The 26192-nt window shown below is 40.5% G+C and overlaps 1 protein-coding gene across 1 annotated transcript in view; it reads right to left on the bottom strand.

Annotated features, from left to right (window-relative positions):
* Positions 1–379: 379 nt before the first annotated feature.
* ppap2d (phosphatidic acid phosphatase type 2D) overlaps positions 380–26192 on the bottom strand; it is a 39158-nt gene continuing 13345 nt past the window's right edge. The window contains exons 2-6 of the mRNA XM_017700536.2: positions 11411–11568; positions 8288–8571; positions 7889–7946; positions 4030–4206; positions 380–2559 (exon numbers count right to left, since the gene is read on the bottom strand). Of these exons, the coding sequence (XP_017556025.1) occupies positions 2452–2559; positions 4030–4206; positions 7889–7946; positions 8288–8571; positions 11411–11568 (785 nt within the window). The 3' untranslated portion in view covers positions 380–2451. The remainder of the gene's footprint in view (positions 2560–4029; positions 4207–7888; positions 7947–8287; positions 8572–11410; positions 11569–26192) is intronic.

Genomic DNA, 26192 nt, shown 5'->3' on the forward strand with positions numbered 1-26192 from the left:
GTAGAATATAGCTTTCTGACAGTAGAATATGTCTGGCTCAGTCACTATTCTTTTATACAATACAAGCTCTGAGTACCTGATCCACATAAACATACATATATATATATATATATATATATATATATATATATATATATATATATCACAAAACTTTTGTAATACTTTTGCAAATTCAGGATAGTTGAATTCGCATTTATATATATATATATATATATATATATATATATATATATATATATACACACACACACACACACACACACACACACACACACACACACATACATACACACATATATAATGATTTATATACATTCGCTTCGAATAATTATCATCTTATAAAAACAGAAATGGAGAAAAGTGATTGGCTGACCACAGGTAGAGAGAAAAACACTATTTAAAATGACATCACACATAAAATAACATTTTTGTAAGTAAAGGGCACCATTCCACAGTTCAAGTGCTAAGCATAAGAGCAGGCAGGTAGTGTCCAGTGGGCCCCCTGCTTGAGCCGGATTATAGGACTCAAATGGTAGCAAAGAGGCAGGAGAAGGCAAACTGACCTATTTAAGCTCTGCACATAAATGTATTCTTTCTTATTTAAGGTTGCTGGGTTGACAAGCCCTTATGGATTATCATTCAACGTAATGAGAAACTAAAAACCCTCAATATTCTATGCCAGTAAAAGATCACATGAGTGTAGCTGTTTTGTTATGGAATCTTGTCATGTAAGCCTTTCACTGGGGTCAAAACATTTGACGCTCTAAATCACTGTCACCAAGTAGTTTCACTTTATGGAGCGCATATATATATATATATAAATGTGTGTGTGTGTGTATCGGATTTTAGGCTGTTTGAAATGAGTGGACATGGTGAGCATGTAGCTTATAGCTTATATGTAGAAAATATGTCAGTTGTGCACAAAAAGGAAAAACTAATACAGTCTAGTCATAAATTATCTAAAAACCAAAGATTTATACATTTTCCTCCAGTCTAACATCACTGGGAGGAGTATGAACACGGCAGCCGCAGCCAACAGGGACAAACTAGACTGCATCTGCAGCTTACGTTCCATACTTGACAGACATTCTTGGACAATTTTTCCACAAACTGAAAGAAGAAAGGTATGTAAAGGTATGTAGAAAACAAATGCCAAGGCTGTGTGTGCAGGAATATTCCTTAATGCCTTGATAAAAAAGCCATGAAATACAATATGCTATAGTACACCAATGTTTAAAAATCATTTCATTAATGATAATCGTCAAAATGTACTACATTTCCCACCAAGCAAAGTCATTTTAATAGCTTGGCACTTCAATACAGGACTCAGTGGTCATACCAGAACTTTGCCTTACCTCACTGTGCGACAAACTTTTCTAGCTAGGAACAATAAAACAGCGGAAGGTGAAACTTCAAATACAAAAAGCACTTCTAATTGACATTTTGCTACCATTTCTCATTAAGCTCAATGAGACTCTCATTAATGTCTGTAAAGCTTGCCCAACCTTGCAGCAGTTGTTATGAAAGAATGCCTTTGTGAGCGGAGCTTGGATAGGTCAGTTGGGGGAATTCTCGTTTCAGTCACAGTGCAACTTCACTTGCACAGCAAAAGTGGTTAAATGCAGGATTAAATCTCAGCAAAGTCAAAACTTGCTAAAAGTCTCATGATTCAATGTTTCTGTTTCAGTGGCTTAAACCTTAATCCAAATGAGGAAGAAAGAAAGAAAAAAACAGAAAATGTAGAAAATGAAACGTCAGAAAGAATGTTCAAAGGACAGAAAAAAGGAGAGGAAAAGAGAAAGAAGTCTGTACTGGGCACACAGGTCCATCTCTCAAAGTGGCATTGCTCCAAAACACTGTAGGTCCTCAGCCTCGCCTTCAAGGCCATTGGATGGTTCAATGACCACGTCTCGATCCACAGACGCCAATCGGGCTATTCAGGCTCAGTCGTGGACTCAGTACAATACTCATTAACCAGGATCAGATCAGTCTCATATTCTGTGAATAACACGGGTCTCCTGAATCTTTAACTGCAGTCAGTATAACTGGCACCAGGGACTAATAGAATTATTAGCAGCTTCATCTAGATTACATTTACTGTATTTATAGTAAAAATATACACACATACATACAAAATAAAATCTGTATCATATTTGTATGGAGGGTTGATAGGCAGTGGGCGGGTCTGCAGGACAACAAGCTCAGCTGGACACCTTTTCTGTACGGGAAAATGTTTCACTAGAGGATGTTCCAGTAAAGGTCTGGACATGAATGCATTCCACTGAGCTGTTACTTCGTTAGCCTTCTTCTCTGCATCGTCCCGTCCTCCGTCTCCACTCCTGCAACTTTCTCTGTCCATCCGCTCCACTTTCCATGTGCTCTTTCTTTATTTCCAACTGAATCGAGTCCAGTCTGTTTGCATCGTGTTGGAGCCGCATCCCAGGACAGGCGCTAGCACACCGTCTGCCCGCTGGACACGGACAGGGGGCTGTCCAGAGACAAGTTGGTGGGGGACAGATTTGAAGTGCAGGCTTTAAACATGGAGGAGATGTGGAAGGCCTGTAAGACACAAACACGACACACAGGAGAATTCAGATTTAGAGAAAGACTGAATAACATAGAATGAATGGATGCAAACACAAAGCACACTGAAGATACACTTAACTGAACTGAATTTAATCATTTCTACATAAATAAAATGTCAAATCGTGTTAATGTAAAATATTTGCCTTATATGGTCACACATCATTTTTATCTTTTCTTTTTATCCATCTGCACATATGGACACTCCACACTTGACACTTGGTACCAATACCTGCACATATTTATTCATTTAGTATGCCGTTATATGCCGTTACCTGTACCTCCCTGTCTTTCATTTCAGGTTACAGATCTTATTACAGATTGCTGTATTTTTCTATTTGTATATATGCCTGTATATAGGATCTTTTTATCTTTATTCTTCCTGTTATATTGTTGACACCCTTATTACTATTACTGTCCTGTGTTGTGTGACTCCTACTGGATGGTAAATTTCCTATAGAATCAATAAAGTATCTATCTGTCTCTCTGTCTCTCCATCTGTCTGTCTACCCATGTATGCCACTTTTAATTTGTGCTGTTTATTGTAAAAATCCAGCAAATCAGCTGAGATTTGTTTGAAACACTGCTGTAGCAGTTGTGACTGTTTTATGAAGTTTCCTGAAACAGCCACTCAAAACACTGTTAGTGTATCATGTGATGACATCAAACACAATTATTTTAGCCAGCTGATTTCAGTATACACATCTTGGGAAAGTAAGAACAACAGAGAATTGTTTTTTGGGTCCTCTTTCATTTCTTAGCCAGCTAACACTGATCTTAGTCTGATCTAACCCTGGATTTCTGTCTCATCAATTTCTCTATTGGGAATGTTGCCATGGCAACTTGTGCCGCATGGCTAACCTGCTCCAGGGCAGGTAAGGTTTGGCAGTCTGGATCATACGCAGCTCTTGAACCAACCAGGGCAGAACTTGTGGCCAATCACCAAGAGCCTTCTGACACAGACAGACCCTTGGAAAGATGATCCATTGATGTAAGGCAAGGCAAGGGAGGTTTGTTTAAGCAGCACCTTTCCTACACTGGGGTCATTCAAAGTGCTTTATAAATGAAGAAACAAAGTACAAGAAGAACAAAGTAACAAAGTAAAGAAGAACAGAAATAAAGAAATAAACAAACAAATGTAAGATTTGTAAGTTTGTTTTGTTTTGTAGTTTACTCTTTTCTTTAATGTCAATACTAATGTATAATGTATGATATCATAATAACAAGATCATTTCATACCATCAGAATGACATGGCATATGAAAACTACTAGCTATTCATCACCACAACTAATGTAATAATCAAACATGTTGCAAGTAACTGCTTTTGTGTCACTGCCAAGTGTACGGAAATTAAGCTTTGTGTAACGCCTGTGTGGAGGATACACCATATGAAGCCAGTCTAAAGCCACAGAATGTTCAGGAGAGAAATGTCTGTTGGTTCTTACCACCCAGTATGCAGTGAGCGCGCCCTGCAGGAAGCCGGTGAGGACGTCAGTGGGGTGATGGCGATAGTCGGAGATTCGGCTGAGACCGGTGTACATTGCTAACATCACCAGCAGGAACTGCAGCAGCGGCCGCAACAGCCGCGCCCCTCGCCATGACAGTCGCGCCTGCAGGTAGAACTGCAGAAAGGAAGGAGTGGTCAATCAACAGATACACGCACAGAGGTTATTTCATATTTACATATATACAGTATTGTATACAGCATAAACGACTTCCAGTTATACCAGTATGTACATCTGTGTTGATGTGTGTATGCCACTGTACAGTACTTAATTAAACTGTACAGTACTGTGTTAAAGTCAGAGACCACTTTAACAGCAGCATCAGGAAAAACATATCTGACAGAAAATTACACAGAAGCCTCAACAACTAAACTAACATTTTTCAGTATTTAGTTTGTCCACTCTTTATTACAGTTTCCATTCTTTTCACGAGAATTGCTTTCAGTTTTTTAAAGAAATCTGTAGGAATATTTTTCAAAACCTCCAAAGTTCAGTCTTCTTTTGCTTCTTGTGATCCAAATCATTTCAAAAACATTCCTCAAACACAGTTGCTTGACGTGTTAGTTTTTTATTCTTTTTTGTCTGTTTCCTTTTCTTGGTAAAAGCGTTTTGATAGCTACACATCTTTTCAAACTCATAGTGTTCTTTTCACAGTGGAAGGACAGAAACACCTGTGGATGTTCTCAGATCTGAAGTAACAGTGGAGCTAAGACGAACATTTTAAGTGGAGCAGTTTTGGTGGTCTACTAACTCGTACAGGTGGTTGTTATGAGTCCCATTTTCTTTATCTTTATTTTCATGTCTTTTAATCATTTTTTGAACCCCAGTTTTGGGAAGTCCTGTTTTTTTTCACTTACTTTGGCTTCATTTTTGCTTTCTCCTTCTTATAATCTAATCTCAGAAATAGCTCCTGGGAAATGAATAATCTGTATTTAAGCAAATTAAATAAAATAAGCTTTGTCTTTTGCCCAGTATTGTATACTGACTGTGTTAAGGTGCCCTTTCCAATAAAGGATGTAAAGTCAATAGATTTTTTTTCCTTAAAGGCTACACAGAACATTTGTGTGGTTTTATGTACCAAAAGCAGTCATGGTTTATTTAAGATGACCAAAACAGGCTGTTTTTGCCTCCTAGTTTCCGTTTCATTAACTGTAACTGTAAATGTGCCCATTTGTTTGAAAGAAACACAGAAAGAAAGAAAATAATGAAGTAAGACAAAATAAACAAATAGCAACAAGACAAAAAAAAAAATAAAGAGATGAAAAGAATGACCGAGAAACAAAAACAAGAAAGGAGAACAATGAATAAAAGACACAGAAGGAAATGAGACAAAAGGGAAAGAAATAAGACAAAGAAAACAAAATTGAAAGAAAGAAAGAAAAAGAAAAACAAACAGAAAAAGAAAACAAAGGTCAGTAATAAAGACAAAAGAAAAGAAAAGAATGTACTGGGTTCAGTATTTAAGGCTAGTATATGTAGGGCTCACCCCTTGTTCATGAAAATATGTTCATGTTTTTGACATCACAACCATGATCCAACCACGGCCTCCTAGTGTCGATTTCATTAACTGTATTAACCCAAAAGTGTCCACTTCAAACTTTAAAGTGTTTACACAGCACAACTGTTTCATTTGGATAAGCAATGAAAATCTGGACTTCCTTGTTATGAGCCCTTTAATGAAAGGCTGGCCGTACCATGAGTCTGGCTGTCTTTTTGGAGGAAGGCTCATTAGTGAAACCAGGTGGTGCTGTCCAGGGCTGGAATGAACTGACACTGAGGACTGTGGTGCCTGAAAGCTGGGTGACCTTGACCAAGAGAAAGGCTGATACGCTGACAGAGAGAGCAGTACCCATGTAACAGTATCTGAAACGGTCGATCTGACCTCAGCTTCAAGAAAGAAGAAACTAGTCCCTGGCTAGCATCCTTGCAGCACTACCCTCTGTACACTACTCAGACAGACACAGGGAGAAATATTGAGGTCAAAAGCAACGGCAGGGGAACTGGCTGTGGATGAAGTTAATGAACAGGCATGTTGGATGAAGGGCTGGCAGACATTCCTGAGTTTAAGAGCACCGCATACACACACACACACACACACACACACACACACACACACACACACACACACGCACACACACACAGGCTGCCACAGGTGTGTGAAGCCCAGAGCAGCTGACCCTGAGAACAGCAGCACACAGCTGCAGGAAACACACACAGCCAGAACCAGATAAAGTTACAACAAGGAGGGGAGGAAGATGGGGCTGGGGCAGAAAGTAAGAAAAAATGAGAAAGAAAGAAAGAAAGAAAGAAAGAAAGAAAGAAAGAAAGAAAAACTAAATGAAAAGAAAGACAAGAAAGAAAGGAATAAACACATAGAAAAAAGAAAAACAAGAAAGGAAAACAAAATAAAAAGAAAGAAATAAGACAAAAAAGAAAAACAAAAAGACAAAGAAAACAAAAAAGTAAGAAAACAAATAAGAACGAGAGTTAAAAAGAAGAATAAACAAAGAAAAGAAAAAACAGACAGAAAAAAGAACAAAAGAAAGAGAGAAATAAGACAAAGAAAACAAAGTTAGAAAAATGAAGAAGATGGGGATGGGGCAAAGAAAGAAAGAAAGAGAACACAAAGGTCAGGAAGAGAAAGAAACACAGAACAAAGGTCAGTTATAAAGAAAATAAAAGAAAAAAAAGAAGAGAATGTACTGGACACATGCTTCCTGGTACAATGTCAGTCAGGGAATTTCTGTGACTGGTCAAAGTGGCATTACTCCAAACCACTCCAGGTGGGAGGGGGAGAGAGAGGGGGAGAGAAAGAGAGAGGGAGGAGTGAGGGAGGGGGGACGACAAAGAGCCTGGCACTGCTTTTCAGAAGACCCTTTACACTGCTCTTCAGCTGCTTTTCCCCCTTTTTCCCCTCTCTCTCTTTTTCTCTCTCTCTAATCAGTGCTGTAGCTCTCTCTGCTTCAGCGCAGGCATAGCTCTGTGAAAGGATGACGGAAAATGGAAGAAACTCGTTCGTGTCGTATGGCGCTCCAAATCTCCTGACACACGAGTGGCACAGAGTGCAGCGAAAAAAGGCTGATGGGATTTGCGGAGGAAGCCGTGATAAAGGAGCCGGCTTTGAATGTCAGGCTTCATGAGCAAGCGTGAGTGTCCTGTCATTTTTCCCTTTCAGTGTGGCCCCTCCATCAGAACAGCAGAGAGAGAGAGAGAGAGGGAGGGAGAGATGGGGTCAGTACTGAAAGAAGCCTGTCCATCTCTCAGCAGGCCAAAGCCCACCCCCCGCCCCCTCCCGACCCACAACTAAACAAGGCTTCTTCTGTCCCAGCCTGTTTTCTCCCTTTTGCGCTCTCTCTCTCTCTCTCTCTCTCTCTCTCGCTCTCTCTCTCTCTCTCTCTCTCTCTCTCTCTCTCTCATCTATTCAACAGACTTTTGGAGAACGTTCTCGTTCTCTCTTGCCCTTTCTTTTTCGCTTGAAACAAGATGCCTTTGGGGAGTTTTGGCTTTCTCAGACCCTTCTCCATTCAGTGTGTGTGTGTGTGTGTGTGTGTGTGTGTGTGTGTGTGAACATGTTTTTGTTTGTGAGTAAGAAAATTCTGGCAGCCCCCCATATGGCACGAATCAGAGCCTACAGCAGTAAATCTCACCAGCAGAGCGGAGCCAGCGATCGCAGTAATTAAAGCTTTGAGACAGCTGTTTGGTAATATCAGTGAGGAAATGTGTGTGTGCACTGCGTTAGTGCCTTTAGTGCATTAGTGCGTAGTGTGTAGTGCATGTGTGACTACACAATTATACTCACAGCGAGGTAAAGCATTGTGTACATTGCAAAAGAGGCATGTCCAGAGAAAAATGACTTCCTGTAAAAGACAAGAAAAGGATTTTATTTACTGAAATTCACACACATCAGTCTTTTCTGAGAGAAAACAGAGAGACAACATTTAGGTAGCTCAGAAACTGATTTGTTATGATGCGAAAGCACAATGTGTTATGAATTCCTCTCTACATACATTTTACCACAGTTTGTGGTAATGTAGCTGTGCATTTAGCATGATGCTAACAGGTGGCCTATAAGTTTTCACTGCTTGTTAGCTACATTAGCTTTACAGCTCCAGTGCAAAACCAACAAACGTTTCTTGGCTCACTCTCACTCTGTCTCTCGTGATCTATCATGCACAAACACGTAGTGAAGCTGGCTCACCTGGCCTCCTCCTCTTCCTTTGATGTGCAAATGCAGTTCACATCTGCCACGTAAGTGTCCGGCGTGCAACGCAGCGATGCATACGTCACGTTGCACACGGACAGAAAGTTGGGGCGAAGCCGGCCCACGCTCAGCTTGGCCATGTTGGTCAGCGACTGGCCGATGCAGCAGCCAAACAGAAAGGCACCCAGCTCTTTGTAAAGGCAGGACACGTAGCAGTTTCTCACAAAGGCACGGGACTGGACGCCTCGGAACCGGACCCGGTAACACTCACCCACAGCGATCTGAAACAGACAAAGAGGAAAGACTGCAGAGTTACAATAAATCCAGGCCTACACTTAAACTACACTGGAGAATCAGGGTGATGCAGCACTGTATTCCAGGGAATGTCCTAGGGTGGGAATCTCTAGGAACCTCACGATTCGATTATGATTCAGAGGGCTGCAATGCGATTATAAAATGATTATCGATGCATCTTGATGCGTCTTTTTTTCTTTTCTTATTTTCCTACTGTCTGAGGACTTGGTAGTTTTAAAGCAAAGCATTTGTTATGATCCATAATGCATTTACTCCCAGTATCTTTTATTAATAAACCAAATGGAAGTGATGTGGCAAGTGAACTGGAAGACTCTCATTAACTGCTCTTGTTTGGAGCACATGAGATACTACCGCTGCCACTGATCCAGTGGTAATGAATGTACACACAGCAAGTTACAACCGTCCCACCCATTTTCTTTAGAACTTCGGTTCTGGTCTCACTGTAGAGAGTCTTTGGTTGGGGGTGTCACTGTGTCAGTAAAATATCTTCGAGACTGGACGCTAAATCTCAGCTCCAAAGTGTGCAATATAGCGCGAAAGCCCTAGTCCTGCAGGTCACACAGCAACAAAGTCTCGCTGAGCTAGTAGTGAACAAAAAGACAAACAGATTTAAGATGAACATTTGGTGATGAGTGGGCTTATTTGCATTTATAAGCACCACAGTTGGTTTCCTGGTATGTTACATCTGAAATGAGAGACTGTCAAACACTAAAAAGTTGAGAAGATGAAGTCGCTGCTCTTTCGAATTTTCCCGTTCCACCTTAAACGGTGCAGCAGATGCATTCGGTGCCTCAGGCAGAATTTAAGGTGGAACGGGAAAAATCGAATGAAGTTCAGCCTCGATAAACAGTCGAATGTTGCAAGATGTTTTACAAGAAACTACTTTTGAGGAAAAGTTTTCTGGCAGAGATGGGAGGAAATCGGCTATAGCTGAGCTAAAGCTTAAAGCAGAGCAAAGTAAGTCTGCGCTCTCGTTTATATTGTTTAGCCTATACTAGGACATTATCACACACTGGATATAAAATGTTGTGTCTCCCAAGGTGGTTTGACTTTTGCTGAAAGGACAAAATGGCTCTTCTGAACATTTGTGTTGTGACTCCTCACCTAACCTGGCTTTTAATGCAGAGGGAGCTGGTCAGATTTCTCAGTCATCCAGTTGTGTTTTGTTACGTGCCGGCCCGACTGTCCGGGCGCTGCATTTACCCACTTCCAAGTTACGCCTTTTATGATCCGCCAACATCACGTTATAAATTCAATATTTAGAAAATCAATTTTTACATTTATGAATCGATTCAGAATCGTGATGCATCTAAGAATCGAGTTTTTCCCCCATCTCTAGAATGTACTAAGGGTGGGTGTCATTATTCAAATCCGCACTCATCTTAGGCTACACTCAAATCGGATAAATTGGATTTGTTTCTCAAATCGGATCTTTTGAGATGACTGTCTGCACTGTTATTTGCAAGTGATCATATCGGATTTGGATGTCCAGACATCACCAGCCTATCTGCATGGGTTTCTGTTTTAACAACATCAGTAACTACATAGCTACACTGGGGATGTGGATTTCAAACGCGGATGCAGGAGAGATGGAGGTGCATCATCTCGCCATCCAAATTCTTTACAATTCTCTGGCATAAGCATGAATCTTTGGCGCTCTTCTTGAATTCAACCACTTCTGTCACTCTGGATTTGATTGGAATTGCATTTCAAACCAACTCCAAATGTAGTTTGGATGCAATTTAAAAAGCTCAGATTTCATGTGGGGGTTTTTTTGTTTGTTTTTTTTGTTTGTCATCCAGACTATCAAAAATCAATCTGGATATGATTTGGACTGGCAGTCTGGACCAGGCCCCAGTGTTCATTTACTTCATTGGAAAATGCATGTGTCATTCAGAACTGAAATTGAAAGAAAACATGCATTATCTCTTCAAATTTAAGCTGTTGACAGAGTGTGGCACTGAACTGCTGCCGCTGTCTGTGGTCCCATCTGCTCTGTGACACAGCCAACCAAAATTGGTTGGATAGGCAGTGCCACAAAGTGGCCTGACATGAAATTTGAGCTGTTTTTGGCAAACAGAAAAAAAATCTGTGGCCATTTTCCTTACTTTTAGGTCTTTGTGGTTTGGGTTCATTGTCTCATTGTACATTTTGCCGAATTGGCTCATTTATCTTCATTCATTAGCTGTCAATACATATAAGTTCTAAACTGACAACAGAAAAGCTCAAGCTCAAATAAACAAACATCACTGACTGTTGCCCTGTAAAGATGTTAAAGCACCAGTCAGAAGTTACAACCTGTTTTTTTTCTTTATATGCATTCACTCCAACCCAACAGATAAAAAAGCACCCATTTCACATAAACATAAGTGTGAAAGCTAACAACTGTGGGACATAATCAGCTCAAATAAATGCTGTTGGGAGGTTGTGGCAGAACAAAGGATGCTCAACAAACTGTTAGCCATATTTGATCACATCTCACACCCCCTGCATGCTACACTGGATAAACAGAGAAGCACATGCTGTGGCCAACTGTTACAGCTGCACTGTGTTAAAGAGCGCCATGTGAGATCTTTCTTACCCACTGCTATAACATACAACGAGTCTCCTTATCGCAGAAATGGTACTAATCTCCTTCTATCTGAACTGTGCTGAACCACATCACTGTATCTCCTCTATGATTAATACACACTGTACGATATATCACAACTATTACTGTAATGACACTGATACTGAGAGACATTTCATTTAGCAGCTTTTCTGAATGATTGTGTAGACGAGTGGAGAGCTGTGTTCACGTCTCACCGTCAGCCCTGTGATGATGATCCCTCCAGCGATTAGCAAGCTGTCCGGAATGGCCTCATTCTCCAAGTAAGGGTACGTAATGCTGGGGTCTCCGCAGAAAAAGCCTCTCCTGTACGGCTTCACTGCCTTCAGTTCACATGCAAAGAAAGGGATGGAGGCTGTGGAGAGGGGAGAGAGCGAGAATGAGGGGTTACATATCTGTCAAAAGGCTGATCAACACTGAACTGTCAATATTTCTGATCCTGGTATTTCCTTTTGAGAAACGTTCCTCAAGTATGGGATGGAAAGAAAGATTTGACAAAAATAAAAATACATTTAAAACAGCTATTTGTCGTGTCATTTGAGACATTATTCTGGTTTTTCTTGGCCACTTGGCAACTCAGCTCTACTTTGGAGTACTTCAAGTTTCATTAATAGACAGTAATAATAATATAATGAAATGAAACCCACACTCTGAGCTTTCCTTATTCTTGTAGAACATTTCAATATTCAAAATACTGTATGTGTAATGGTTTGGAGGGCTGCCCTAAGATTACAGTGAGATAACGCCTTATCAGCTGAATTATGTGTTATTAGAGCCAGGCTTGAGACTTCAATCTGTCACTCCTGCCTTTGCTTGTGGAAATGAAGACGTGGACCTGAGGACCTGGCATTCCACACATAACTACAGCGCAGACAGAATGACAGCGCTGAAAGATTCAGGATCAGGAGAAGAACAGGGCCCTGAAGAAAGAAGGGATTGTGGAGATAACAGCACGAGAAGAGGAATGAAGAATGAATCAATGAATTCTGTCGAGACTCGTTCTGGAAAGTACAGTTCATTCTGAGAACACAAACATGGTCTATCAACCGCAGCACACTCAAAGAGAAAGTGCTTAAGTATTAATGATTAAACAGGGCACTCTTGCTTTATAGCACCTATTACCTGAGCCATTTCCTGCTGGACACTGATAAGGGTGGAGGGAATTCTGGGAAATCAGGGTGGCTCTTAAGGTCCCAGGCAAACACAAACTTGAAATGAGGGCAATGAGTAATTCTGGTCAAAAGTCTAGAAGTACAGCTTATTAATAAGTACAAAGGGTTTTTGTCAGTTTGCAATAACTTAGCAATTTCACTGGTTTCTCAACATTTCTGCGGTTCCTTGTGGAGAAACCAACCAACAATCTTCTTTACAGTTTACAGTGACAGGATCCAGGGGTTACGATATAAAATAAATATAGGCATTTTATTGACTATCAGAAATAACCAGTAAACCTCTATGTCTTTTGAGTTTTTATACAGTGGTAAAATAGTGACAAATCTAATAAACAAAATTTCTTTAGGGACTATTTTACCTTCCACTGGCCTGCATGCACCTCTCTGCCAGGAATGTAATTTAAAAATAGGTTTTGGACCAAAATCTTATTGCAAAACTATCAGAAAACAAGGAGTGTGTTTACATGAACACAATAATCCAATCATAATAGGAAGCAACTCAAATAATAGGAAGAAACTTGATAATCCAAAATAACAGGATTTCTGCTTATTATCTGATTATTCAATTGGTCATGTAAATGTCACACTCCAAATTCTTAGATCAGAGTAAGGTCTAGAAATCTGAATAAGAAATCAGATAAAGAGAGCTGGATTTCAGCTCAGTAATCTTATTTCTTATAAACACTTTTGGAGTGACACTGAAACCAAATACAAGATTGACGGAATGAAGTACTTGAATATTCTTCATCTTCTAGATGATGTATGTTCATATTTTCAGGTAAAGTGGCACAATTTAAAAAAAAAAAGCTGCACCATTAAGTTTGACATTTACTTTACGTTTATATCACGTCTTGTTCTGTGAGTTTATTGGCTGGTTGCAAAGCAGAAATCTGATTACTGTCTGACTCATGTAGACCTGGAGTTTCACATTATCTGATTACTCAAGTGCGTGTAAACGTGTGGATTAGATAACTGACCAGGTCTGATTATCTGTGGTTATCGGATTATTAAATTCATGTAAACACATTCAATGTCTCAGGCATTAGCCAAAGTACTAACCGTTACAGGTACACTGAATGACTTGGCTTAAGGCTTTAATTATGCATAAAGTTTGAAAAATAGGTAGGAATCTATTTTAACATATTAAATGAACAGCCGACAGAAGTCAAAAACTTCGGCCAAATCTACTCTTCACAACAAGGCAGATACTTTGATGAACGTGAAGCTGAGTGTGGAAACTATATACTCTATATACTATAGAAAATATACTCAAATGGTTATCAAGTAGCTATTAACCATAGCAGGTATACTGTACTTAACAGAAAGCTAACAGCAAGAAATGTAAAAACAAAGCAAGATGTTCCCAAACTTTTGAAGACCAGTGTATTAAAGCCATTTGGCTGTTTATGCACTCACTGGCCACTTTATTAGGTACCTGTTCAGTTGCTTGTTAACACAAATAGCTAATCAGCCAATTTGCTGAATTGCAGACCGAGCATCAGAACGGGGAAGAAAGGTGATTTAAGGGACTTTGAACGTGGCATGGTTGTTTGTGCCAGACGGGCTGGTCTGAGTATTTCAGAAACTGCTGATCTGCTGGGATTTTCACGCACAACCATCTCTAGGGTTTACAGAGAACGCTCCGAAAAAGAGGAAATATCCAGTGAGCGGTCAGTTGTGTGGACAAACATGCCTTGTTGATGTGAGAGGTCAGAGGAGAATGGGCAGACTGGTTCGAGATGATAGAAAGGCAACAGGAACTCAAATAACCAACCAGAATCTCTGAGGAACGTTTCCAACACCTTGTTGAAAGTGTGCCATGAAGAATTAAAGCAGTTCTGAAGGCAAAAGGGGGTCCAACCTTTTACTAGCAAGGTGTACCTAATAAAGTGGCTGGTAAGTGTAAAGTAGAGCAGTGACTGCAAAGTAGATCAATGACTTTTTGTAAAGTTCACCCATTGGTATTTGTAAACAAACCCAACAACTGTTTGTAAAGTAGAACAAGACCCGAAGGTAGAACAGTAACTTTCTGTAAAGTTTACTAATAGGTATTTGTAAAGAAATCTAAAGTAGACCAAAGACTGTAAAGTAGATCATTACATTTTTGTAAAGTTCACCAAAAGATACTGTTGGAAAGAAACTCAGCAACAGTTTACTTTCCACATCAAGGCAGTTACTTTGATGATAATGAAGCTGAGTGTTCAAGATTAATATACTCAACTGGTTAGCAAGGAGCTATTAACTTTAACAGAAAACCAACAGTGAGAAATTTTAAAAGAAAGCAAGATGTTCCCAAACTTTTGATGACCAGTGTACTAAAGCCATGTGGGGTGCGTGTTATGGGACTGACCAAGCTATGCTAAACTTTGGCCTGCTTTCTCAGAGGAATCTCGCTCTCTCTCCCCTCTTCCTCTGTCTCTCTCTCTCTCTCTCTCTCTCTCTCACCCTCTCTATCTCTCTCTCTTTTTCTCTCTCCTGACCCCTCTAGCTCCCATGCCCTCTCTCCTTCAGCTCGACCCGTAGAGCCTGGGACTGATCATTAACCCTCCTCTCTTCTCCTCTCTCAGAGCACCCGCTGGAACACAGCCACACACACACACACACACACACACACACAGATCCTGCCAGGACAGCTCAGAGTATGTGACCATGCAGAGTAAAAGTCAGAGACCACCCTTCATTTATTAATTTTCAAGTCAAAATGGCCATTCAGCACAATTACTATTACTATTATTCATTTTCATGAGAAAATTCTGTGGACAGCTGCCAAAACAAGTTCAAAAAATGTCTCCTAACAACTATACAAGACCTAGTAGACCACCCAAACTGTCCCCACCAGATAAACAACACTTAAAGCTTTCATCTTTGAGAGAGAGGAGAAAATCAAGCTGCACTGTTGCTCCAAATGTGAAAAAACGGTTTCTGTCCATCCTCAATGCTGTGGGTCTGAAAGGATGTGTAGTTATCAGAACAAACACCCCAGAGTCCAGAACTCAACATCACTGAATGTGTTTGGGATTATTTGGACTGTGAGAAGCAGAAAATGGTACCAACTTCCAAGAAGAAACTTGGAGGTATGGAAAAATAGCCCTTCAGATTTCTTTTAAACACTGACTCCTGAAAAGAATAGAAGCTTTAATAAAGGTGTAATAAAGAGTGAACAAACTAGACACTGATAAATCTAATACTGTGTTTAATTGCTCAGACTTTTGTGTAATGTTCTGTCAAATGTGTTTCCTGTTTTGTGTCCTTTTGCTGAAATATGAATAACTTTTTGAAATGAAATCAAAATAAATGAAGGTGGCATCTGACTTTCGCTCACTGGATATTTCCTCTTTTTCGGACCGTTCTCTGTAAACCCTAGAGATGGTTGTGTGTGAAAATCCCAATAGATCAGCAGTTTCTGAAATACTCAGACCAGCCCGTCTGGCACCAACAACCACGCCACGTTCAAAGTCTCTTAAATCACCTTTCTTCCCCATTCTGATGCTTGGCTTACACTTCTGCAAGTTATCTTGACCACCTCTACATGCCTAAATGCAACGTAACAGGTAAAGTGGCCAGTGAGTGTATATTTAAGTCAATGGAACCAGAATTTTTTCCATGTCATTTTGGGCTGGTTTTGTTTTTGGCCCATTCATCGTCGTATTTACACACAATGTAAAGGCCAACATGTACTTTCAAATCATGTCAAAAACAGAAAAATGATAAAAATGGATACACAAGGTTTTGTTTTAACACCAGCGCTATATACGATGTGTTATACATATACAAATTTCAAATTTAGTCCTAAAGCTAAGCTTAGTAGCCAAAAAAGAAATGGTTTTCAAATTTAAGTTTGACAGTATAAACCTGCACACACAAAGACACCACACACACTTTCACACACACACACAGACACACACACAGACACACAGACACACACACACACACACGCAATCACATGCACACTAACAGATTTGATGTCTGGATCAATACGGTGGAAAGTGCAAACCGGCTCAAGGTTGCAACAGCAGGTTAACAGCGGAATATTGACTTTGACCATTGATTTTGGACACAGAGCTAATAAAGATGACTCATACAGGTACACACATACACATCTCTACTCAGGACCATGTCAGCTCCCACAGCCACTCCACTGCTGAGCATAGCTAGAGCTGCTGATATGTCTAAGAGGGAAGGCTGCTTTTTCTCAAAGGCTGAAGACCAAACAGAGATAAACGCAGCCAAAATGAACAAAAATGCTCACATCCAGTCATGAGACAAGGGAACATCCTGGAGTTCAGCGAGGCCTGCTTAGGACACGTTTCAGCAGAGATAACAAACCTCCACGTCAACACAGAGTGAGAGAGAGAGAGAGAGAATGAGAGACAGAGAGAGTGAGACAGAGTGAGAATGAGAGACAGAGAGAGACAGAGTGAGAGAGAGAGAGAGAGAGAGAGAGAGAGAGAGAGAACGCGAATGAAAACATCATTTGATACAGATCCCCTCTCAGACACGCTGCCAGCAGCAGTGCATGCTCCACATTTCAGCTGTGTTTCTCTCCAGGCCTATTTAATCTGTGTGTGGTGGAGGGTCACTCAGATGGACTATCTGATAGTGATCTGCCGTTGCTGTCCTATCAGCTTCAGTAAGCATATCAAAATGGAAGAAGCTTGGAAACTCAGGTACTTTCGAGAAAATAAGGCTAAAAGCTTTTAGTATTAGGAGTTGGTTATGTAACTTACTTTATTTGTGTACCTGTGACTAATTAATACATGAAATAACTTAATGAGGCAACTTTAGTGACCCGAGGCAGTTGGCTCCCATCAACAGCAAGGAGTTTTGACTGTTGTTGTAAGCCACAGAAACCTACAAATGCAGAAGTGGCAAACCACAGCAAGGCACAAAACAAATAAGAACCATCCACCGAGAAGCAGACCAATGGCTGTAGAGTAGTGTAATGACTGTTTGTCAATAAGACAACTCACTGTAAAGCACATCAATGACTGACTTTAAAGGAGAATAATGATAGTAAAAAGTGATAGTACACTTGCAGTGTAGACAAATGATTGCAAAATAGGCCAAAGACTTTGTGTAAAGTACACCAATAACTGTAAAGTACCCCAACGACTGCTTGTAAAGTACACCGAGGACTCTTAAGTAGATCAGTGTCTTTCTGTAAAGTTCACCAATGTGTGTCAAGTAGGCCATTGAGAGCTTGTTAATGAGTAAATGATTCTTGCAAAGTGGTTATTGTAAAGTACGAAGACTGCAAAGTTTGAGCTTTTCTAGCTTTCTAATACACAACAGTGTGGGTAGGGCGTGTTAAGGGCACAGGTGTTCCTAACCCTTAATCCTCTTATCAGTGTGCTTCTACAACTGGGCTCCACAGCATAATCACTTGCAGTAAATGAACACACCTACAGTAACACTGGACACCAAATAAGCTGCACAGTGTACACCAGTGATCTATTACACTGTGCTTATACCTTTACTCTTTACAATGCAGAATGGAAACAAAACGCCAATGTTGCTAAAATCAACTATAATCTGGAACCCAAATGCTTTCATTCATCATTTATTAAGACATTCACATTCATCTTTATTACATTTTTGGGGTTAAGGTTGACTCTAAACTCAGTGTCAACATAGTGAACAAACATACACAGTCCTGCAGTCACTGACAGGGTGGTCCATTAGCCCACATACCCCGAGGAAGTCACCCATGACCAAAGTTGCTACCCGAGCCGGCAGCTGGTCTCTGTCAGAGTCAGTAGTTGGCAGGGCAGGGTGCGTTGGCCTGTGTGGAACGCACATGCCTCTCTGAGCATGCCCGGTCAAGGACCAGGACACAAGACAAGGGCACGTGTCCTACAAACATGGGCAGCAACACAGATCTACTGCTCTACAGAGAGTGGTTCTAACTCTAATTTAGGCTGAATCCCGGACACAGTTGACCTAATCAAGATCTTTACTATTACCTGAATATAGGAGGCAGATATGGGGTAAAGCTGAACTCTACAAGGCTGGCAAGACCAAACATGCTATGAATGACTTAGACAACATTTTTACAAGACGCTAATGCTTCTACGTTTAAAGTCTTGTATGCTAATTAGAGATCGTACAATATCACTTTTTCTATGAATGGTATGATGTTTGCATCTATATCTAATATGATTTTGTGATTAGAAACGTTTAGCATTATAGAGTTAAAGAGCAAAAAATGTCTTTCTGAGTTTAAGGTAAAAATGTTAAATATTGAAGAAACTTTTAGCACAAGATCTTTTCATTTTTAGATACAGTTTAGTTGCACGCATCCACACTCAAATGACTGGGCTTTTAATAAGTCAAATCTGAATTCTACAGGATGAGATTTCTGGGGTTTATCCTGTTAAACACTTTTTATGCAGCATATTGTCACTATTCAAACTACAACTTTAACATTAGAAACAACATGAAAACATGTTGGCTTTATTATAATAAATTAGCATTATGATGCTCTGAGTACGCCGCCCTTGTCTGTTGAGTCGTGACTGTCTGAGTGTGTGGTGCTCTAATTTGCTTTCTGGGAAAAGGCCTGAGCAGCCAGACGGCTCTTCTCTGAAAAATCTATTCAATGCTTGAACATCATGCACAACACTGGAAAACAAGTCCATTCGCTGGGGAGGAGATGGAAGGGAAATGGCTCTTGCTGGCAGGCCTAGCATATCCAGAGCACATCATTAATGCATCTACACTGTAATGGGATACAGCTGCAAGTCCCTTTACTTGTCATTTATATGCTGAGCTGAGTCAATAATATCGATCAGACTACTTTCTATGAACCCATCCATTAGTGTGCATGTGCCACTGTTCGGAATCACTAGTCAAAATAGTAATGGGTTATGGAATGTTTCATTTGTATATTATACAACAGTTAGTTTCGGCCACACAAGCTGGGTTCTAATTGTGATGTTATTTCGTCACAACATCACAGGTTTTTCACAAACACTGCATCACTCCGCTGAGACGCCAATGCTAAGCAATGACTTCGGCAGCTGTAGGAGCCATTTGAATGTTTTTACTTGTTTTGTTTGTTTTGCACACAAACAGAAAATGGATACTTTTAGGATCACATTTGACCGACAGCTGAACCGATTTGGCCAGACTCTGAAGATGAATCTACACTAAATTCCCAAACTGGCATGACCACATCGTGGTTGGTTAGTGTAGTGGGTAACACCTCTGCCTTCTACGCTGCAGACTAGAGTTCAATCCCCACTTGGGTAAGCACCCTACACTACACCAATCTTGCCTTGGGCAAGATTCCTAACACCACCTTCGCCTACCTGTGTAAAATGATCAAACTGTAAGTCGCTCTGGATAAGAGCGTCTGCCAAATGCCGTAAATGTACCACTGAGGAAGCTTTTCAGTGAGCAGCTGTGACAGAAGAACACATAAACAACCTGGAATCACCTAGAAATGAAGTGAATACCATTCACCAAACCAACTGGGCTGTAAGATGCTTTCAGACTCGCTGGAACAAAAAAGCATTTATATTGACCTAGCTAAAATTGACAAAACTGAGCTAAACTTGATATTGTCACAGTTTTATGGCCCAGTAGGATTTGGTCAGGCAGATGCTATTCAGTTAATTCAAGTTGGTTAAGTGTTCTGCAACAGCTGTTGACTGAAAAGCTGCTCAGTGGTGATGACAGTTTCAGAGTTTAGCGTCAGGAGCTGGAGAACGAACTGCGGGCTGTGCAGCGAGTGAGCAGAGCTTGTTACTCTGACGTAACATCAACCTGTTTGTACAGGAACTATAATTTGGTGGAAGGAACAGCGAACATTAAAACATATTAAATGACAAGTTCACAGCCCAGTTTGTTCATTTCTTTATTTATTCAACTGTTGTATTAAAGCAATAGAACACTCGAGGTCGTGTGTTATCACGTGATGATCTGCGACCAAATCACAGCCGTGATGCTATTTTGCGATAACACAGTCCCTCTTGTCTTCTATTGCTGAATTACAAACATGCCATTTCAATACTTAATGCTGTAATAATCTATTTACAATACTTTTTTGTCAGGTTATCAGCCAAAATTTGGTCATCGCTCAAATATGATGAATTTGGGGTGTTTTTTGTGAGAGTGTGCACTCTGTACGCGGAAGTTTAAATACCCCTGGTCATATTACATGCCTTGTTGATTTGTAAAAAAAAAAAAAGAATTTATTCACTGCAGATGAAAAAGTAGTACACAAATTTCCTTTCATTTGCTGAGTGTAACATACCATAAGAAGAATAAACATCTGATGATGTGGAACTTATTTTTGCTTAGAATACCAACAAAACATGTTATCTGAAAACACTGACTGCACACTTCTGAGTGGTAGTGTGTGTGCGAGAGAGATTAAAGTCCCAACACTCAGATCAAAATGTGACAGATTTGTACACTGAATTCAGTCCAAAATGCACAAAAGAAAAAAGAATAACTACGCCAGCCCTCAACTTCTCTCACACTGAAGTCTTTCACAACAAGCCTCCAAACCCAGCAGCACAACACGGTGTGATCTCCCACACTGCTGTGAGCTCAGCACAGAATACAGAGAGAGAAGGAGAGAAACACGAGAGAAAGGAAGAGAAGAGAAAGGAAAAGAAGAGGAAAAGAAAAACAGAAGAGTATAGAACAGAACAGAAGAGTAGAGAGAGAAGAGAAACAGAAGAAGAGAAGAGAAAATGACAGAAGAGAAGAGAAAAGAAGAGGAGAGAAGAGAAGAGAAAAGAAGAGGAGAGAAGAGGAGAGGAGAGAAGAGAAAAGAAGAGGAGAGAAGGGAAGAGAAAAGAAGAGGAGAGAAGGGAAGAGGAGAGAAGAGAAGCAGAGAAGAGAAAGAGAGAAGAGAAACAAGTGAAGAGAAGAAGAGAGGAGAGAAGAGAAACAGAAGAGAAAGACAGAAGAGAAGAAGCGATAAAAGAAGAGAGGAGAAGAGATGAGAAAGAGAGAAAAGAAACAGAAGTGAAGAGAAGAGAAGAGAAGAGAAGAAGAGAGGAGAGAAGAGGAGAGAAGAGAAACAGAAGAGAAAGACAGAAGAGAAACAGAAGAGAAAAGAGGAGAAGAGAAGGGGAGAAAAGAGGAGAGGAGAGAAGAGTAGAGAAGAGAAAAGAAGAGGAGAAGAGAAACAGAGAAGAGAAAGAGAGAAGAGAAACAGAAGTGAAGAGAAGAGAGAAGAGGAGAGGAGAGAAGAGGAGAGAAACAGAGAAGAGAAAGAGAGAAGAGAAGAGAAACAGAAGAGAAAAGGAGATAAGAGGAGAGTAGAGAGAGGAGAAGAGAAGAGAAGAGAAGAGAAGAGAAGAGAAGAGAAGAGAAGAGAGAAAAAGAGAAGTGAAGAGAAACAGAGAATGGAAGAGAAGAGAAGAGAAAAGACGAGGAGAGAAGAGTAGAGAGAGAAGAGAAGAGAAGACAGAAAAAGAGAAGTGAAGAGAAACAGAGAATGGAAGAGAAGAGAAACAGAAGAGGAGACAAGAGAAGAGGAGAGAAGAGAGAGAGAAGAGAAACAGAGAAAAGGAGATAAGAGAAGAGGAAAGGAGAGAAGAGAAAAGGAGAGAAATGGAGAAAAGAGGAGGGTAGAGAGAGAAGAGAAGTGAAGAGAAACAGAGAAGAGACACAGAGGAGATAAGAAAAGAACGTTGCAGAGAAAAGAGGAGAACAGAAGAAAAAATGAAAAGAACTTGCAGTGCACATTTATGTCAAGTAAATTCAATGCATCACTATTTTTCTGATGAGTAAAGGAGAGAGGAGTGAACAGGAAGGGCTGGGACCAAACTGAGTTGTTGCACAACATTTGTTCAGCTTGAGAATTACTTCAACTCGGAGATAGAGGGAGGGGGAGAGAGGGAGAAGGAAGCGTGTGAGAAAAAGCTCTGTTTCTAATTTACACTTCTGAACACCACAGCCCAGAATGAGGTCACCATAAATCAAGAACAACAAAAAAATAAAGAAAAGAGAAAAAGACCAACGCAGGGAGAAATGACGTGAGAGGGACGGAGAGAGAACAGAATGAGCAGAACCTAAAGACACATGTTAGTTGTACTTTCATGGTGACGTTTGTGTGCAAAACAGCTTGTCATGTAAAGCTCAGCCTCTGTTTGTGTGGCTGGACAGAAGAGAAAAACAAATGTACATGAAAAACAGTGTGAGATGTAAACATAGGCACTTTTCTGAATGAGCCACAATACAGAGCAGCCAATCAGAACAGAGATCATTTACATAATAAAGGGTAGCCAATAAGATCAGAGATCATTTACATAATACAGAGGTTTTACTTGTCAAGCAACATAACATTCAATAATAATTGCAAGAGCTACATCACAGTTTTAAACATGGGCATTAACTTCAACCATGGCTCAGCCAATCAGATTTCAGACCTGTTTTAAACTGTTTACTAATACTTGGGTAGAGAGACACACAGATACACACACAGAGAATGAGAGAGAGAGAGAGAGAGAGAGAGAGAGAGAGGGAGAGAGTCAGAGAGTACAGGAGAGTGTACAGAATCATGAACAACTTTAAATAAACAGTCATTAACCTGAGAAACTTTCCAGGAGAGAGAGAGAGAGAGAGAGAGAGAGAGAGAGAGTGATGTAAAGAGACAGTGATGTAAAAAGAAGGCGAGGAAGGAAAGACAGTAGGGCAAGAGAAGAGAGAAAGGAGAGAAAGAGTAAGAGAAATAGAGAAGAGAGAAAAGGAGGGTGAGAGAAATCTGGGTAAGAAGAGTGAGAGTAAGAAAGAATGAGAGAAAAATAGAAAAGGAGAAGGAGGAAGAACACAGAGGAGGGAGGAGAGAGAGAGTAAGGCCCAATCCCATTTCACCCCTTGCCCCTTCCACTTGGCCCTTAGCCCTCTGTTTTGCGCGTTCATGTCTAGGGTTAAGGTGTCCCAATTTTAGCTGAGATAGAGGGGTAGTGGAAAGTGTTGGGAGTTATATGGCCCTCCAAATGGAGGTTTTCCAGAGACACTATCAGAAAAAAAGAAAAACGGCAAGATTGTATGCACAAGCGACCAAAGAAACCCCCAAATGTGAGAACTTTCTCTGTTAAAAAATTACGATAACCACTGTGTTATCTTAGTTTCATGTTGCTTAAATGTATTATTGTCATTTTCTTCATAACAAGCATAGAAAATCGCTAATAGCATGCCAATGTTTTGGTAGCTACCTAGCTAACTTTCCCATTCCACCTTAAATAGTCCAGCAGTATTGACATCTGAGGCGCCGGAATGTAACTGCTGCACCATTTAAGGTGGAATGGGGATATCTGAGCAAGAAGCTGGTGAATAGCTGACTTCAGCTTTGTATCAATGAATGATTGTCTTATACCCCCTCTTTGAAAGCATATGATGCCCTACATATAACTAAAGCCCAACAATGAGGAGCTGAACTTTGCCCTTCTCTGAAGACAGGCTGGGTCACCTACAGAGCACCACTAGTAACCTTTTAATGAAGCAGTTTTTTTTTTCATTTGAGGGTTGTCCCATTTCATAGGGCACAGAGGTTAGGGTGACACTCGATAACAAGGGGTAGGGGTAAAAAGAAGAAATGGGATTGGGCATAAGAGATGGAAAATGAGAAAAAAGGGTAGAGGAAAAGAGAGACAGCTAGAAAAGAGAGAAAAGGAAACAAGTGATAGAGAGGACAGGAGGGTGAGAGAGATGGGAAAGGAGAGAGAGTATGAGAGAGAGAAAGAAAGAGAGAGAGAGAGAAACAGAGAGTGAGAAGGAAATTGAGAGAAAAAGGAGAGAGAGTCTGATCTGATTAGTGATGGTTGTAGAATGTGAGGGTCACACAGAGTTATACTCACCACTGTAAACATCACCTCACACACACACACACACACACACACACACACACACACACACACACACACACACACACACACACACACACACAGACTACTGGTTCCACTCCGGATAAACAGTACAAAGCTCCACACACACTTCACAAAGCCACCCGCACCACAGAGCCAGAACCAGAGCTCACAGCAGACCAGACCGCAGTAAAGACTGGACCGACTGACCCACAAAGACACCTGACCCGTGACTGACCGTACAGCGGAGCGAAGCAAAACAGTTCAGCTACAGCAGAACCTTTACATTCCCTAAAAGACAGAAACGCCTGCTGCAGTATGTGCTTTAAATGAGTCTGTGTGGAATAAACAACTTACAAAGAACTGTACAGAGAACCAGACGAGCAAACATACAGGACAACACAGATACATAAACCTCGTATCTCCAGCACAATACATTTCCAGAAGCAGGACAGCATTGGGCCCCATTCTCCATTATCTTCCTATGCTTGTTCTTAAATGTGTTCTTGAGGAAGGTCCTAAGAAAAAGTCTACATCAGATTTGTGACGTGTTCTTAAACCACAGATTTGTTCACACCTTTGTGCTCGAGTGTGTGTAGATTTTTCTCCTACCTAAGAACAAATCTGATGACAAACGTGAGAATCTTCATGAAAACTGTTTAAGTGGATTTTTTTTCTTAAGAACAGTTGAAGAATGAGGCCCAGTGTTCTTAACTTGGATGAATGTTTGGGTCATTCTCCGTTTGGAGTGGGCATTCATTTTGTCAAGCTTCAACAAAAATCAAACCACCTTGGGCCACATGTCATGCTCATTTTACTGAAGTAACAGTTTACCATCTTGGCTGCAAATATGTCTCAGTATGTGCTAATGTACTTGTATAGGCTAAAAAAAACTTTAGCTCAGCAATAGCTGCTTTTCTCGCATCTCTGGCAGGAAACCTTTCCGCAAAAGTAGAATAATTTCTTGTAAAATGTCTCTTAATGTTCAACTTTTTACGACACTGAAGTCAGCTTCTCATTCACCAGCTTCCTGTTCTAATTTCCCTGTTCCACCTTAAATGGTCCCTGAAATGGCAGAATGTAACTGCTGTACCATTTAAGGTGGAATGAGAGAATTCAAACAAGAAGCTGGAGCATGAGAAGCTGCGAGAAGTGAGTGTTTGATAGTTTCATGTTGCAGATTAGACGTATCAGGAAACCAGCTGGAGTCTGAGTTCTCAGACTTGTCTCTGAATTATCGATGTTCATCTTAAACCTCTCTCTTTGCCGCTGCTAGCTAGGCAAGACTGATGTGGTCTGCGTTGCTGTGGTGACCAGCAGTCCGCACACCAACCTTCAGGGTGTTAAAGGGTGAAGTAGCAGTAGTAGTCTACATTAACTCCAGAATTTCAGACCATTTAAACCTGTGTTGAACAATCAGCAGAGCTTTATTTTACTGCAAAGGAGGATTATTGTATTTTTAAAAGTCTAACTCTGTTTTGGAGCCGCATGCAACTCTGGAACTGCATGTTGCAGTCCGCTGCACTAGTCCATTTGATACCAAACGTTCATACCAAAAAGAAAATTCTTGCTCAAAACTGAAATTTAGGACACACTCAGCCAAAAACAAAACTGAAAAAAGCTGACAATAAAAAAAAAGTTTTACATAAAATAAACAGACAGAAGAAGGTTGGTCATACAAAGGAGCAATTTCATCTTCTCTTTATTTACACGTTGCACTTTTCATTTGTTGTACTTTTACATTAGCTACATTTTGCAATATCGTTTTTTTTTATTTTTATCTTCAAATGCTTCTGATTTCGTGGCTATAGACAGCCTCACCGTGCTAGCAGGGACTTTCCTTTCTGCTCCTTTTGTTTTGCTGTGTTCTGCATGTCGAGCAATGTCATATTTTTTTGTGGTATCAAAGCTGTGGTGGAGAAACTCTTGATGTTCCTAACCGTAAACAGTGATTACTAACTGCTTGTTTAATGTTCCTCAAA

The sequence above is a fragment of the Pygocentrus nattereri genome, chromosome 1, assembly GCF_015220715.1.
Source record: "Pygocentrus nattereri isolate fPygNat1 chromosome 1, fPygNat1.pri, whole genome shotgun sequence".
Lineage (NCBI taxonomy): Eukaryota > Metazoa > Chordata > Actinopteri > Characiformes > Serrasalmidae > Pygocentrus > Pygocentrus nattereri.